The following is a 16,229-nucleotide window of genomic DNA, read 5'->3' as shown; positions in this document are numbered from 1 at the left end:
TGACCAAAGAGCAAAAGCACGCACATGCACGCACGCACACACACACACACACACACACCGCACCGCGCGTGCGTCAGGCACGTCCACCACCGCGGCTACGTCCATGGCAACCTATGGAGCGCGGCGCTGTTCCCCGCCAGCGACGGCCGCGTGAAGGTCGGCGCGTTCAAGAACTGCCGACAGATGGCGGCCGGCGCGGACCACGTGCGTGCGCCGCGGGGGAGGGCCCGTCGGGGCGGGTTCGAGGGAAGGGAGGGGGCGGGAGCTGCGCGGGTGGGTGGGAGGAGCGAGGTTGTGCTCCGCCGGCGCGTGTGCGAGCCGCCTGTCCGACCTCGAAACGCGGCGGCCACAGCGTTTCAGGCGGCTGCAAGAGTCGATTGGAAACTCCTGCAGATACTTTGTTCAGCCAGACCCCCAATTGCGACCTGCACGCGCAGCTGGACGCCCGGGAGGCCGCGAGCATATCGCCGCGCCAGCCGCGCTGGACGGCGCCCGAGGCGCTGCGGCCGGGCGGCGCGGTCGGGGCGGCGTCGGACGTGTACAGCTTCGGTATTGTGATGTACGAGGTGCTGACGTGGCGCAAGCCGTTTGGCGGGCTGGCAGATGAAGAGGTGGGCCTGCGCGCAGAGGGCTGATCGCGGGCGCGGTGCGCCGGGCCGGGCCGGGCTTGGCTGTCTGCCGGCCCCTCGCACCTGCGTTGGGGCGTCTGGTGCAAGCGAGTCCCCAATCTTTTCGTGGAGACTTTGAAACAGGAGGGTCAACAGGAATGAACCCGGGCGTGTTTCACCTATTGCAGCTTTTCCTGAGTCAATGGAAAGGGGTGCCCGCCGCACGTTGGCCGCCCAAGGCTGCTACGGCCCCTGCTGCTGCCCACTCTCACGTGCGCGCGCCGCGGCAGGTGCGCACGGCCGTGGTGTCCCAAGGGCGGCGGCCGGCGCTGCCGCCGGACGGGGAGCTGCCCGGGGCGCCGGGGGGGCGGGCGCTGGAGCTCTACAGGGCCCTAATGGAGGTCAGGGGGCGGGTGGGGGCAACCAGAGGTCGCGCAGCAGCATCGCAGCACATTGCTCCAGGCCATGCGCTGAGAGGCACGCTGGCGCCGAGACTGCACCCGCGCGAAATGCGCGTGGTTGCACTGGGGAAGGAGGGGCGTGCGGGGCGGGAGAGGGTTGGGACGGGATGCGTGAGTGACGGGGCGGCGCTAAGGATTGTGCATCCTGCAGCCGAGGGTGGTGCATTCTGCACCCGGGAGCCCGGCTCCCGCCAAGAGATGCCTGCGCTGTGAAGCTCGATGAGCCGCACGAGACACTGTGGAAGGCGGGCTGGCCAGGGCAGTGCAGTGCTTCAGTCCTGACCGCCACCGCCGCCCTTTACACACACACACACACACACACACACACTCACACACACACAAACACACACACACACACACACATACATACGCACGCACACATACACATACACACAAACACACTTAATTGCACACTGCACATTGTACCCCTTTGCTCTGTCTTCGTTGACCGGCTCCAGGACTGCTGGGCGGCGGACCCAGGCGCGCGCCCGACGTTTACAGTGGTGGCCGAGCGGCTCAGGGCCGTCGCCCGCGAGGGCGCCCCCTCGGCGCCCTTCGGCCCCTTGAGCGGCGATGGCGCCGCGTCCTGGCCCAGGCGCGCTCCGCCGCGCAGTGCGGAGGCGGACGGCGCGCGGCCCGCGGAGCGGGCCCGGAGCGCGCCTGCGGCCGCTGCTGCTGCCGCCGCGGCAGCCGTGGCGGCGGCGGCGGCGGCTGCGGCGGAGGAGGAGGATACAGAGGCGGAGGCGGCGCAGCTGTCGACGCGCGGCCCCTCACTTAGCCGCCTGAGCCCGTTTGCGCGGGCCTCTGCACCGCCCGACGCGCTCGCGGCGGCCCTGGGGCCGCCCTCCCCAAACAGCAGCAGCGGTAGCAGCGGGTGGAGCGCGACCGACCGCTCAGAAATAGACGGCGGCGGCGGCCTCTTCGGGGCCGACGCGTGGGGCGCGCCGCCGCCGCAGCCGGCCCCCGCCTCCGGCTCCGACTGCTGGAATTCCAATGACCCGAGCAGCGCAGGGACAATAAGGACCGGGCCCTCAGTCCGGCTGGGCGCGGGCGCCGCGGCGGCCCTCAGCGGCGCGGCGGCGCTGGGTGCGCACGGCGCGGGGGAGGGGGACGGGCCGTTCTTTGATGCGATGGTTGTGGCGGCCAACCCCTGCTCGGGGGCCGCCAGCTTTTAGCCCATTTCACACGCAGCAACATCCAGCACACCAGGGGGAGGGGGTATTGGTGTTGACGTTGGTTGCCATAACAGCGGCGGCAGCCGCAGCGGCCGCACGAACGCCGCGGGTGGGAACCTGGGGTATTGCTCAATTTAGGAATAAGTTCGTCGCGGCGATTTGCCGCTTTGGCATCAATACATATTTCCAACAGGTCCCACACGTTTGCCCCACCAGTACCTCATACATCACATCACCAGGCCCTTGATTCGCCCAGCCAGCAGTAACTTCAGTGTTGCTTCCTTGGTCAACCGCTCCCCTTCGTGCCGAGCAGGCTTTGCCTTGGGGTGGCATCCCCTTGACGCTTGCCGTGACCCAAATGCATGCGCGATTGCCTGGACGTTCCAGTGTCATGACTCACGCCGCTCAACCCACAAGCCCGACGGATGCACCTTGAACAAACCGGGCGGCGAGGATGCCCCCACCCTTCATGCCTTATGCAACAACGCCGGCTCGATTGGCAGCACTGCCGCAGGCGTGAGGCCTGTTGTGTGTCATGCTATGGTGCCGGTGCACACAGCTTCCCTCCTCACGCACGGCCCCAGCCTCACACCCGTGCACCAGCACAGAGCGCTAGTGCCTATCACCTCTCACTGCATACAAGTTTTTTTTTGTGGCAACGTGCTCTGGTGGTAATCATAGGGCAGGGCGCCTGCTGCTAGAGACACCTGGATGGATCCCATGACGAGCTTCTTTTCGATATCTGAACCCTCGTCAGCGCTTCGCATCCAGGACAGTTTCAACAACCTAAGGGCGCCGGCCTGCGAAGCTAGTAATGTACCTACGCAGGTGGTGCATCTATGCAAGCATCAGAGGCATGGGTCATGCACATGGCAGCAAAGCAAATGCACCAGTGGTCGCCGTACCGGTACCCAAGATTTGACACACCGACCATTGCACATTTTGCGGGGGATCATCAGGGCAGCTAGCAGAAGCAATACAGCCGCGTTAAAACGATGCATATCTAACACATTTATATGTCCTGCTCCCTATTCCGCGAGCTGGCCGCCCGCGCGTCAGGTGTACTCACCGTAACGGGCCGCGAGCGGGTTTTCATCACTGTCGTTCTGTTGTAGGATGATGTAATACCGTACACAACATCAGGCTATTGCACTTGTGTTTCAACACGCGTCAAGCTGTGGGCTTCTTCTGCAGAATTTCTTGCTGTGCAGCAGCCTCTCCCTTGTCCTGCACACCACAGGTGCAGCCCCCGCGCAACTCTGAACAAAAAATTGTCATCTGTAATTTCACATGTTCTGATACTGGCATCACGTCTTGCCAGAAGTTATGGTTGCGGCATCAGCACTCGCATCATCACAAGGTTTTGCCACAAGCTGCTGCGCCCAAACACCCGGGGTGCACGTCCAGAGCTGTCCAGGATGTCAATACATAAACTTAATGTTGCAATTGCAGATATGGACAGGACATTGTGCAATGCCTCGCGATGGGGTGTCGACGACCTGTCAAGCTGTCATATCTCAGGGCGGCGCACCTGCAACGTGCGACAGACCTGCGGCATGTCACGACCACGGAATTATGCAACTGTTCCGCTTTGTAATATGGTGCATGATTTCCGTTGGCCGTGGCTACACGCTGCATCTAGACGCCGGCTTCTGCATGCAAGTGTGGCGGCCTTCACTGCCCACCGCATCCTAGATGCATATGCGCCTCCTAGGCAGCTGCGCTGCGGATATGGCGAGCTGTACCCTTGATATCCGCAGTGCGCCACAATTTTGGTCTTACAATTGTAATTCTGAAAGCTTTCATATCATCAGCATCACAGCTCCCGCAGGTGTGCAACTCGAATCATATTATTCGCGTCTGTCTGAAGGCAGACTTACCAGCGCTTCGCACGGCTTCTTCCACGACTTTGGGACATATCTAAGGCCAGATCCAGGTCGTCGTTTATCCCGCTACCTCCCCGCCCCCGCCTCCCGCCTCCCGCCTCGTGCGTCCATTGGCGGTCGGTCCAGTCACCGCGGCGCGTCCACGCACAACAGAATGGGCCTCGCCAGCAAGCTCGCCGCCGCCTCTGCCGCACCGGGCGGCGGCGGTCACTCCTATGGGGCGCCCCCGCCCGCGGCCGGGCAGCAGTACTCTGCGCAGCCTCAGGGCTACCCACCCCAGCAGGCGTCCCAGCAGGGCTATCCCCCTGCGCAGGCACAGCAGGGCTACCCGCCGGCCCAAGCGCAGCAGCAGCAATATGGCATCCCCCAGAACGGGCCTGCAGGCAGCTACCCGCCCCAGCAGGGCGGCATCTTGCCCCAGCAGCAGGCCGGGCATTCGCCCTACCCCCAGCACCCCACCAGCTTCGCCTATGGCGCCAACGCAGCCAACCCGTCGGCGCCCCTTGCGCCCCAGCAGGGCTACCCCGGCGCTGCTCCTCCTCAGCAGCAGGGTTACCCCGGCGGCCCCCCGGGGCAGCAGCAGGGCTACCCTGGTGCCAATCCAGCTCAGCAGCAGGGCTACCCTGGTGCTCCTCCCCACCAGCAGGGCTACCCCGGCGCACCCCCGCCCCAGCAGCAGGGGTACCCTGGCGCCGCTCCGGGCCAGCAGCAGGGCTACCCTGGCGCTCCTCCGGGGCAACAGCAGGGCTACCCCGGCGCGCCCCAGCCTCAACAGCAGGGCTACCCTGGTGGCCCCGCTGGCATGGGGGGCGCCTCTGGTGGCGGCTTGAGCGCTCCCTCAATTCTCGCCCGTCTCCAGAAGATTGTGCAGGTGGGGAGTGCCGCGCACTCCACTTGCTATCGCCTCTTAGCTTGATGATTTGCCGCCGCTGGCCTCTTCTTCCTGCCCATGCGTTGTCTGCAAATCCCGGCGGCTATGGTCATTGCAGCACACACGCGTTGTGGGGCCAGGCCATTCATCGCGGTTCACGCAGCGTCGATGCCAGGCCTCGCCCTGAAGACACACGACCCATCCCTCCCAGCCGCATGCACCAGCGCTCAGTCCCTGATCCCGTCCTCCCCCGCGGCTCACCCCCTGCCGGCGCAGGTCAACGGGCTGCAGCGCTTCTACCCGCCGCAGCAGCTGGAGGCCGTGGCGCAGCGCGTGGCACGCGTCGATTTCCACGGCCTCGCCGCCAGGTGGGGCCAGTAGTGCTGTCAACTGCGTGTGTGCGCGCGTTGCTGCCAACATGCACCCGCGCGCATGCAGTTGCCTGGTCACGGCATGCGTGCATGCGCACGCATGGCGCGTGCACCCGCATGCCTCAGTGCATCATGCATGCATGCACCTGCATGGCGCATGCTCTCACATGCATGAACCTGTCAGATGCGCCATGCAGGCTGCATGGAGGCCCTTTGCACGTGCATGCACGTGGTGCCCGCGACTACCCCGTCCCTTCGCCTCCAAACGGCAGTCCAGGCACCGTTTGCCCATCCCCCTGATCCCCCCGCCCCACTAGGTGGCGCATGCCCGTCGAGCTGGCGCTGGATTTTGCCGCGCTGGCGCTGTATGACATTGTGCTCTACGCTGATGACTCAGGCTCCATGGCCTTTGAGGTGCGCCGCCGCCAGCAGGCCCAAAAGATCTTTTTGCTCCCCCCACTCGGGACCTTGGACGGCACGTGTGTGCAAAGGGGGGTCAGGAAGGTTTGTTTGAAGGGTTGCCTTGGGCTACATGGTGGTGGTGCGTTCGTAGGGAGCTGGCAGTGTTTTGCACCAGCCTTTAGTTCCAGACAGACATCAGCCTACTTGCGTGGCTAGCACCCCTGCCTCCTCCTCGCCCTTGGCTCTGCTTCCCCAGGACAATGGCGAGCGCATCGAAGATCTGAAGCTCATCCTTGGACGCGTCGCGGAGGTGCGGGCGGCGCGCACACGCGCCCTCTTTTCATGCGCCCACCTGCTTTCCGCCTTCAAGCTACGCATGCCCGAGCTCTGCCGGCTCGCCTCGGCTCGCCCCCGTATGCGTTTCCCTGCAGCCCTAAGTATGCCAAATCCCCGCGCCCAGAGCAGCAGTCTTGGGGCCAGCCCTCGTCTTTTGTGTGTAGCATCTGCAACGGGGCGCTCTGTATTACATTGCACCCCATCCAATCGTCGCCCCCTCAAGGTGGCCACGCTGTTTGACGACGACGGCATCCTGGTGCGCTTCATGAACTCGCCAGTGGAGGGCAACGGCATACGCAGCGCCGCAGACGCGTCCGCGCTGCTCAGCAAGGTGCGACGATGTTGCTCAGCACGGCCTGTGTGCCGCTGCCCGCCCGGGGGGGTCGCATGGCGCACGCATGCGTGGCTGGCCCTGGGCATACGCCCGCACCACTGTGTCATGCCATGTGGCAAAAGCTTTTGGTGCAAAACCATTACTTTGACAGGTCCGTATGAGGCCATGGCCTCAAAAGCTGTCAGTCATTACTGTCGGCACTGAGCTGTGAGCCCCCTCCATCACCGAATCACTGGCCCCAGGTCACCTTCGGCGGCACGACCCCCCTGGCGGCCAGCATGGCGACGCGCGTGATCAACCCGGTCGTGCTGTCCATGGCACAGCGCGGCCAGCTGGCCAAGCCGGTGCTCGTTATATCCATCACCGACGGCGAGCCGACAGATACCCCCAAGGACGCGATCCTGTCTCTGATCCGCGACGTGAAGGGCCGCCTGGCGCAGGCCTATGGGCCAAAGGCCGTCGCGTTCCAGTTTGCTCAGGTGGGCGGGGCGGGGCACGGCAGGGCGGGGCACGGCGGGGTAGGGCGTGGCGGGGTGAGTGACGGCTGTTCGGCTGGCGGGTCGGGCGGGCCGCATATTCTTTTTTCGTTACAGCCAAGGTGGTGAAGGGGCTTGCAACAGACCAAATTGTGGGTGTGAGTTGCACGCTTACGTCTTCAGCCTGATCTTTTAGCAAAGTTGAAGAATATGAGGAATTGTTTAGCTGCTTTCTAATCACCCCCATGCATCCTTGGCATTCTCTGTTGCCAATCCTGGTAGGTGGGCCGCGACTCGCGCGCCCAGGCGTTTTTGGGCAAGCTGGACAAGGACCCCGGAGCTGGTGATGTCATCGACTGCACAAGCTACTTTGAGCAGGAGGCCGAGGAGGTGGGGAGCATGGGGTTGAACAAAAGTATCCATTCCGCATGGTGCTGCGGGTTGCTGGGGACCTGGGTTGGTCATGCAGAAGCATGGCATGCGGGGCACCTGCTGCGTGCGTATGCGTCCCTACATGCACGCACGCACGCCTGCAGGCACAGCGTAAAGTGTGGTGCATTTTTGCAACCGCTGTCTTCAAACCCCTTGTCACCCATGGGAGCGCCAGCTGACCCGCCAGCTGACCCCCTGAGGTGATCAGCTCCTCATCCCACCCCTCCAACCGGCCCCTGTCTCACCCCCTTCACGCCCCCTACCCGCGCGCCCCCCCACACACACAGTACGCGCGCAAGGGTGTGACGCTGTCTGTTGAGGCCTGGCTGCTGAAGCTGATGGTCGGGGCCATCGACCCCTCATACGATGCGGAGGACGAGGCCTAGGCGCCTGCTTGTCGCGCGGGCTCTTGCACCAAGCAACGTGACGAGGCCACGCACGGGGTGTGCACGCGTGTAGGTTGCACTCGTCATCGTGCTGGCCGGAACGCCTGGTTCCGGCGCGGGAGGGCGCTGCAAGGCTGGCGTGGGGCCCGGACATAGTTTCTGGCTTGAGGCGGGCGTCTCCCACGAGCTTTGCATCAAGCTGATTTGATTGCTGTCCACCTCTGCCTCACCCTGGGCCTACGTAGTTTTGTGGCTTGACTGTCGGCGCTTTGAAGTCTGCCGTATGTTTCCAGCGCATATCTTCCCTTGCATGAGAGGTTGTGACGCGTGTGTCGACCAGCCAACAACAACATTTTCAGATTGTGTCGACGGGATGCAGGTGGTGCATGCACACACATACGGTACACACATGCGCATGTGTGTATGTGTGTGGCTCCTGGTCTGAATGGGTGCTGTCAGCCGCAAGGACTAGTGCATCACTTCAAAACTGACCCGCTCCTTGACGCTTGGGGTGGCGGCTTTGCTGCTGGGGTCAGCTGTTTGATCAGGGATGTTTCCTGAGTCTTGACGCTGATCTGACGTGTGAGGTGCTTTGACATTGGCAGGACTTGACCGCGATCGCGAAGTGGTGAATACCAGGCCTTGTTTTGTGCGCATTCTTCATGTGGCGCTTTGGGATGGGAACTTGCGTGCTGGATGTAGGTTGCAGCACGCTGCGGTCCGGCCGCAGGACGCGCGGACAGTCATGCGCGCGGTCCTTGTATGTAACATGTGGCGTGCTGAAAAAAGGCCAGCCCGTGGCGTGCTGATAAAAGGCCAGAAAAGTTGATGAAAGCCATCACAACTACTTTGCAGCAGCGTCATGGCTCTTGGAGCGCCGTCCCCCAGGCGCACGGCTGCCGCAGCGGCGTCCGCCCTAGTTCTTGCTCACAATCGGGCCTGCCCAAGGCGCCAGGGGCGAGGCGGGCGGGCGCGCGGAGCGCGGAGCGCGGGCGCCTTGCCAGGCCGCGTGCTTCGCCGACCCGCCCGTGGTACGTAGTTGAACAAAAAAACGCGTTTGCGGGGGAAAGAGCGCGATGGGCTCCACGGCAGGTGCTCTACCAAAGACGAGCTCGTTTACCCGCGACTTCACGCGCCTTAGGGGTGCGTTTTATAATACTGTACTCGCTTACAAGCCTATCACATGGCGCGGGCACAGGGAGGCAGTGCTCTTGGCAGACGGCTGGTCAACTTGCTTCATTGACGGCCCCGTGCACCGGGGTTGGCAGCTTCGAAGCGGCTTTTGGGACCACCTACAGTCATGCGAGATGACTAAGAGCAATCCAGTCCGCTGCGCGTTGCGGCGCGCCGCCGCCGCCGGCCGCGTTCAGTCCACCACTGCTTTGGCTGCCGCATTGTCCGCAAAAACTGGGGCGGACGCCGCCGTGCGCGTGCCGAACACGCTGCGCAGGGCTTGTGGCTGCTCCGCGGCATGCGCAGCGGCTTTGAAAATTGTTTACACCATGTCTGAGCATATCACACACGCCGGCAGAGCGCCCTAAGGCAATGTAGTGGTTTGGCGCTTGCGGCGTGCTTGCGGCCTGCCGTGCGCTCCGCAAGACAGCCGCCCAGCGTTTCAGGCACATGGTGCTGTGCAGGGGCATCGCCCATCCGCCGCCCTCGACCGCCGCGCGTGCGGGATGCAGATCGCAGCACGCTGCCGTCCAGCTGCAGGGCCCGCGCACACTCTTGAGCAAGGTCATTATATGTACCGTGCGAGGCGCTAAAAACGGCATAAATAATTATGAAAGCCACCACAAGTGCTGCGCATTAGTGCCCTGGCCCCGGGAGCGCCGTCTCCTTGACGCACGGCTGCGTCCGCCCCAGTTTTTGCGGACGATCGGGCCTGCTGGCTGTGGCGCCAGGGGCGGGCCGGGTGGACGCGCGGAGCGCTGCCAGGCCGCGTGCTTAGCCGATTCTCGATACGTAGGTCGACACAAAGACGCGTTTGCGGGGGAAAGAACGCGATGGGCTCCACGGCAGGTGCTCTACCGAAGACGATCTCTAACGTCCGCGCCTTCACGCGCCGTACGGGTGCAATTTGTGATACTGGAGTGCCATCGATCACATAGCGCGAGTTCAGGCAGGCAGTGCCCTTGCCATACGGCTGGTCAACTTGGTCGACGGCCCCGTGCACTGGGATTGGCAGCTGCGAAGCGCCTTTTGCGACCACTTACGGTCATGCCAGATGCCTGAAAGCAAAGCAGTCCGCCCTGTGCGCCGTGGCACGCTGCCGCCGCCGGCCATGCCCAGCCCGCCATGGCTGCCACTGTCCGCAAAAACTGGGGCGTGCGCCGCCGTGCGCACGCCGAACACGCTGCGCAGGGCTTGTGGCTGCTCCGTGGCACGTGCAGCGGCTTTGATAATCATTTACACATTTTCCGAGCGTACCACACACGCCGGCAGAGCGCTCCAAGGAAATCGGCAATATGGCGCTTGCGGCGTGCTTGCCTACCGCCGTGCGCTCCCCAGAACAGCTGCGCGGCATCCCAGGCGCTGGGTGGTGTGCAGGGGCGCGGGTCACCTGCCGGCCGCGACCGCCGCGCGTGTGGGGTGCAGACCGCAGCACGCTGCGGTCCCGCCGCAGGGCGCGTACACTCTTGCGCACCGTCCTTGTATGCAACATGTGACGCGCTGAAAAACGTCAAAATAATTATAAAAGCCATCACAAGTGCTGTGCGGCAGCGCCATGGCCCTGGGAGCGCCGTACCCCGGGCGCACGGCTGCGCACGCCCCAGTTTTTGCGGACACTCCGGCCTGCTTGCTGTGGCGCCAGGAGGGGCGGGGCAGGCGGCCGCGCGCGGCATGGGCGCCCTGCCGGGACGCGTGCTTCACCCATCCGCGATATGTAGGCTCATATTTAGACGCATTTGCGCGCAAAGAGCGCGATGGGCCACCCGGCAGGTGCTCTACCGATAACAATCTCGTTCTTCCGCGCCTTCACGCGCCGTAGGGGTGTGGATTATGATACGTGATTACCATCGATCACATGGCGTGGCACAAGAAGGCCGAGCCCTCCGCAGACGGCTGGTCAAACGTGGTTGACGGCCCCGTGCACCGGGATCAGCAGCTTCGAAGCGCATTTGCGACCAATCACAGTCAAGCGAGATACATAGCAGCAACGCAGTCCGCTCTGTGTGCGCCGCGGCGCGCCGCCGCCGCCGACCATGCCCAGCCCGCCATGGCTGCCACTGTCCGCAAAAACTGGGGCGTGCGCCGCCGTGCGCATGCCAAACACGCTGCGCAGGGCTTGTGGCTGCTCTGCAGCATGCGCAGCGGCTTTGTCAATCATTCACAAATATTCCGAGCGTACCACACACGCCGGCAGAGCGCTCCAAGGAAATTCGGCAATTTGGCGCTTGCGGCGTGCTTGCGGCCCGCCGTGCGCTCCGCAGGACAGCATGGCAGCCTCCAAGCATTATCAAGGGCAGCTCCGCCGAGAGCTGTTAGCCCTTGAGGGCGCGCACGTCCGCGAGATCGCGGAACGGGAAGGCGTCACCGGCTGCGATGGCGGCGAGGCCCTCCATGTATGTGGGGTACCGCAGCCGCACCCCCAGCACCGCCTTGACCTTCTCATTCAACACGCGCTTCTCCTCTAGCCCCACGCCGCCGCCGCCGCCGCCGCCGCCGCCGCCGCCACCTCCGCCTCCGCCTCCGCCGTCGTCTGTGCCGGCCTGCTGGAGCTTCCGCGCGCCGCTTTCGAGCGGCATCTCAGGCGCCGGGGCCGGCGGGAGGCTGAGCAGCTGCCGCGCGTACGCCTCGACCTCGTCCCGCCCGGCCGGCTCGTCATCGGCGATGTTGAATATCTGAGCGGCCCAGCTGCCTCCAGTGCTGCCGCCTGCGCCTGACACCAGCCCTTTGCTGCTGCTACCACTGCTCCTGCCGCCGCCGTGGCCGCCGCCGCCGCCGCTGCTGCTGCGTTCATCATCATCCCTGCCGCTGCCGGCGGTGACGCCGCCGCCCGCCGCATCCATGCTCGCGAGCAGCACGGACGCGATGTCCCCGACGTGGCACCGCGACACGTAGCGCTGCCGCCCGCGCCGCTTCTGAGCGCCGCTGAGGTCAGCCGCGTCGCGCGCCACAGAGTCCAGCACGCTGCGGCCCGGGCCGTATATGCCTGGCGGCGGGTTTGGGGTTTAGCGGGCCCGGCGGCGCGGGGTTTTGCGTGTGTACAGGTCCAAGTGACTGGGTGAGACGAGCAGAGGTGCAATCTGGGTGAAGGGGGCAGCCAGCGACGGGGCTTGCGTTGCGACTATTGCGCACTTGAGCAGCCGCAAGGCCGTCGCTCTCCAGGGCGCACGTGGCACGGCCCGCCGTATCGCGCATCCGCACCCTCGAACGCCCGGGGCCTCACCACCAAGGCGGAAGATGTTGAGCGGCAGCCCCTCCGCCGCGGCCAGCGCCTCCCATGCGCGCTCGTGCTCCAGCCGCACGAGCCCCCGGCTGCTCGGTCGCGTCGGAGAGCTGCGGCGGCGCAGCGCCGGCGCGCGGGGCCACACCGCTTGTCGTGGACCGAGGCAACTGCTGGCTTGGCTGTTCAGCTGTACAAATGTCAGTCCCGCGCTGGGCTAGAGTATCCAGCTAATTTGTGCATTTTTTGGCTGATTCTGTGCTCATCCCCCCAGGTACTTGCCACCCAGGTTGGGCGTGGCCCCGTTGCTCTGGCGCCCGCACCTCTCGTCAACCCAATCGCCACCGTGGTCGCCGTAAACACTTGTGCTGCTCAACACACCCAGCCACTGCAGCCACGGCGCGTCGCCAGCCGCCGCCGCCTCGGCGCGCCGCCGTAGCAGCCTCAGCTGCGAGCGGGTCACGGGGTCGTACAGGGGTAACCCGGCGGGCGGTACGGAGGTCACCACGTGGGTGGCTGACATCAGCGCATCCATCGCCTCGGGCCTGCGTTGAGCACGGTTCGGGTTGGGGCGGATCGAGCAGGGAAAGGCGGACTGTGAAGGGCTGCAAAACAACTGTTCTGGGCTTGGGCATGTGGGGCAGCAATAGACGCAGAGCGTGCGCGTTGCAGGGTGCGGGCTCAGGCACCCCCCAGTGCTCAGCGCGCACCGGGGCGAAGCAGGCAGGGCAGCAGGGCAAAAGCAAGGAAATGAGTGATGCGAGCAACAATAGGGGCCAGAATTGTGCTGAACGCTTGCTGGCAGGTGCTGAGACAATACGTCCATTCTACAAGGTCGATTTTGTCTCATGACATACAAGCTTTGGACAGGCGAGCCATGAGATGCGAGGCGGGCAGGAGAGCGCCGCACCCAAGAGTGCCGCCGTCAGCAGCAGGGTCAAACCGCACGATGGAGTGCGCCTGAGTCTCGAACGCCAGCAGCCTGTCGGGCCTGCGGCTGGTGGACACCACTCGGAACCTACGGGGCGCCGTATAAGGCACGGCGTGCTTGGACATTGACAAGGAGCGCGGCACTGCTGCGCCCATGCCCGGCCACTTGGCAGATGCGAACCTGCCTACGCACCATTGCTGCTGGGCTTCTGCCTGCCGGACCAGACCCAGGGTGGTGTAGCCAAGCCCAAATACAAACAGAGACTTGTCGCTTTGGCAGCTGCAAGCCACAGCACGGCGCCTTTGAAACAGCGACGATCTCGACGTGGCCGGCGGAGCGCGCAGCATTTTGTTTATCAATGATATGATTGAAATCTTAATGGCGGACCAAAAGGATTCCGACATTCTCCAAGATTATTGGCGCAGCGTAACCTGGTGACGGCGGTATTCGCTGCTTGGTGGGCCAACACAGGCCCCCAGTGCAGCAAGCCAAGTGTGCCCAGCAACTCCTGAGGATCAAGGGGCTGCACAGTGTCGCAGTACACTCATTGCACTTCCTGAAAACGACCTCTTCCGCACCAGCAGGCTGGGACGTTGCTTTGACCAGGCAGGAAACTTTGCAAGGGCAACGTCATTGCAGGATAGTTTTGCAGCTTTAAGGGCTGCAGCGAATGCGGCTGTGCAGGGTCCGCGGGGCCATGTCAGGCGACCATTAGAAGGGTGCAGTTGACAACCACCGGCATGATTGGCTTTGCACGCCCGTACAGGGAGAGTACCGCTTGGGGACTCGGCCAGCCTCTGTGGCCCTTCAGTGCAGACTAGTCAGATCGTGCCCCATGCTAGAGCATAGGCATCACCCCACGGCGTGATGCACATGCACCCCGCCGAATAGGCCCACATGCACAAGCGCCAGGATACCGTATGACTGTGCACACGAAACACTACGTATTACTGCACGGATCTCCAAACCACCCCTATGATAATACAAGCTCTGATACCATGGTGTGTGCTGTTGACCGAGGGGTGGACGTCCTGTCAGAGCGGGTGGACGGGGTTGAAACGCGCCATTTTCCGACAACGTTTGTCAATCAGGCAGAGCCTGAGCCAATTTTGAATCGATATTATTGTTTGTTTGATCACGCCCTGCGACAGGCACTGCAGTTCCACGATGCAGCTCCACGGGGCGTCTCGCCTGGGGGCACCGCGCGCGGGTGCTGGCGAGGGCGCAAGCAATGCACGGCGCAACCTTGGGGCTCCACGCAGGTGCGTACTGGCATGCATCACGCGTAGGCCCAGATCACGCTTGGACTCGGCCTGAACGCCTCCCAATCGGCTTGCCAGGTCCCCTGGAGCTCGCAGGCAGCTGGTTGTCTCCAAAGCAAATGGTGAGGGCTTAATGGCAGCCTCATCACGCACAAATAGCTCGTTTTGCAGCGGCGCAGCAAGCGTGCTGCACCTGCCGCCCATGAGGTGGTCGCAAGGCGTTGCTGCTCATGGCCCCTCACCGATGTGCCTGGGCCTCCGACGCTGCAGATGACGTCCAGCAGTTTTTCTCAAATCGTGATAGGCTGGCGAACCAGCAGGTGAGACAGTCGTGCTGTCCCTGACGTTTTTTTCGCGGGGGTGGCCCAACCGCAGCAGGTTGGGGTGGAAGCGGCCCGGCAGCGCAGGGGTCGCCGCCTCTCCAGACGTCGCTCAATGCTCAACGGTATGCCGCCTGCGAACGCATACCTCGTCCCCATCATTTAATAATGCCAGCCGCCCGCTCCCGCGCGTCAGCACCCCTCTGCTCGCACCAGCCCCTCGCCAGCGGCGCGACCGCGGCCCTGCTGCCCCTGAGCAACCCCTATTGTGCGATTGTCCCCCCATCCCCAGCTCTCGTCCCTCAAGGCTGCGGCCCAGGACTTTATGGATGTGATCATAAGGCAGCAGAGGGACCGCGCGGCGCGCGGCGGCGGCAGCGGCGTCGGGAGCGCGCTGGGCGGGGTGGACACGCGGAAGCTGCGCGGCAAGATCGAGCACGCGATCAAGGTGGGGCGCCCGGCCGGGGCGGCGGTGGGAACCAGGTTGGGGACGTGCGGCCGTGCGGGCACGCTGTTGCACGTCGGCGCCGACAGCACTGCTCAGCAGCAACTTTGAGTGAGAGAAACCAACATGTTTAAAGTTTCTTTCATGGAACGGAGGAGTTAGATTTATTATCTAAATTGCTACAAACACAGGCTGCCACCCCAGGCCGCACCAGCTGCCCCGTGACACACGCCGCGCTGTCGTACCAGCCGCGCCGCCGCTCAGGCACCGCGCCGTGCTCCGCCGGGAGCCCTCGCGCAAGGCCGCCCCGCTCCGCCCCCCTCGCCCGCCGGGCCTGCCGCGCGCAGGTGATGCAAGAGGGGCTGGTGGAGAGGGACACGGAGGTGCGGCTACTGGTGCTGGCAGCGCTGGCGGGCGAGCACGTGCTGTTCATCGGGCCGCCAGGCACAGCCAAGTCGGAGGTCGGGCGGCGGCTGAGCGGGCTGATCGAGGGGCAGTACTTTGAGCGGCTGCTGACGAGGTTCTCGGTGCCAGAGGTGGGCGGGGGGCATGGCCGCTCGCGCGCGTCTGGGTGGTGGCCGCGCCGGCGGCGCGGAGCCGAACGAAGCTCGTCTTTTTGGCCGCGATGTGGGGGGGGCGTGCTGGACACACCGTGTGGCTTGACGATGTGCCTGCTCACATGCGCTGCCAGTCGATGCATCACCCTCTCCCTGCTGTGAAAAAACACAGATGTGCACATGCACACACTCACACACACACACATGCACACGCACACGCGTGCGCCCAATCACACACACACACACACACACACACGCGCGCGCGCGCACACACACACACACACCAAACTTCTCAGGAGCTGTTTGGCCCCCTGAGCATGCGTGCCCTAGAGGAGGACAAGTACGTTAGGCAGACGCGGGGCTACCTGCCAGAGGCAAACGTGGCGTTCATTGACGAGGCGAGGATGCGGGCCTTTGGGGGCCTGGGGGGGCCTTGTTTCTGATGCCGCAATCCAGGCTCTGTGTTGGGGGTCTGCATCGTGTATGTTGTGTGGGTGGGTGGGGGTTTAGGTGGGCTGCGTGCGTGTGCGAGGGGGTGGGGTAGTTTCTGGGCCGGGGACGGGGGGCTTCTGCGGGGCTCAAGTTG

General features: G+C 64.2%; 4 protein-coding genes across 4 annotated transcripts in view; 3 read left to right on the top strand and 1 right to left on the bottom strand.

Moving 5' to 3' along the window:
- Window positions 1-2,244, top strand: part of MNEG_5333 (hypothetical protein) — a gene marked incomplete at both ends in the record, with an annotated part of 2,791 nt that extends 547 nt beyond the window's left edge. The window contains 4 exons of the mRNA XM_014046194.1: window positions 78-204; window positions 438-611; window positions 899-1,021; window positions 1,528-2,244. Coding sequence (XP_013901648.1) covers window positions 78-204; window positions 438-611; window positions 899-1,021; window positions 1,528-2,244 — 1,141 coding nt within the window. The remainder of the gene's footprint in view (window positions 1-77; window positions 205-437; window positions 612-898; window positions 1,022-1,527) is intronic.
- A 2,040-nt stretch (window positions 2,245-4,284) lies between these two features.
- On the top strand, window positions 4,285-7,738 carry MNEG_5332 (hypothetical protein; the record flags this gene model as incomplete). Its single annotated transcript, XM_014046193.1, has 8 exons — window positions 4,285-5,001; window positions 5,278-5,369; window positions 5,690-5,786; window positions 6,031-6,084; window positions 6,334-6,441; window positions 6,687-6,923; window positions 7,203-7,310; window positions 7,640-7,738. 8 exons carry the CDS (start codon window positions 4,285-4,287, stop codon window positions 7,736-7,738), a joined length of 1,512 nt encoding a protein of 503 aa, XP_013901647.1.
- Window positions 7,739-11,223: 3,485 nt separating this feature from the next.
- On the bottom strand, window positions 11,224-13,406 carry MNEG_5331 (hypothetical protein; the record flags this gene model as incomplete). The annotated part of the gene is made up of 5 exons (XM_014046192.1): window positions 11,224-11,894; window positions 12,132-12,241; window positions 12,452-12,673; window positions 13,039-13,146; window positions 13,252-13,406. 5 exons carry the CDS (start codon window positions 13,404-13,406, stop codon window positions 11,224-11,226), a joined length of 1,266 nt encoding a protein of 421 aa, XP_013901646.1.
- A 1,560-nt stretch (window positions 13,407-14,966) lies between these two features.
- The window catches only part of MNEG_5330 (Uncharacterized protein), a gene marked incomplete at both ends in the record, with an annotated part of 3,732 nt that continues 2,469 nt past the window's right edge, over window positions 14,967-16,229 (top strand). Inside the window, 2 exons of the mRNA XM_014046191.1 lie at window positions 14,967-15,089; window positions 15,434-15,622. Coding sequence (XP_013901645.1) covers window positions 14,967-15,089; window positions 15,434-15,622 — 312 coding nt within the window. The remainder of the gene's footprint in view (window positions 15,090-15,433; window positions 15,623-16,229) is intronic.

Source organism: Monoraphidium neglectum, assembly GCF_000611645.1.
Source record: "Monoraphidium neglectum strain SAG 48.87 unplaced genomic scaffold scaffold00787, whole genome shotgun sequence".
In the NCBI taxonomy this organism is placed as follows: Eukaryota; Viridiplantae; Chlorophyta; class Chlorophyceae; order Sphaeropleales; family Selenastraceae; genus Monoraphidium; species Monoraphidium neglectum.
Note: the sequence above shows the minus strand (reverse complement) of the source record. Positions and strands in the feature narration are given on the sequence as shown.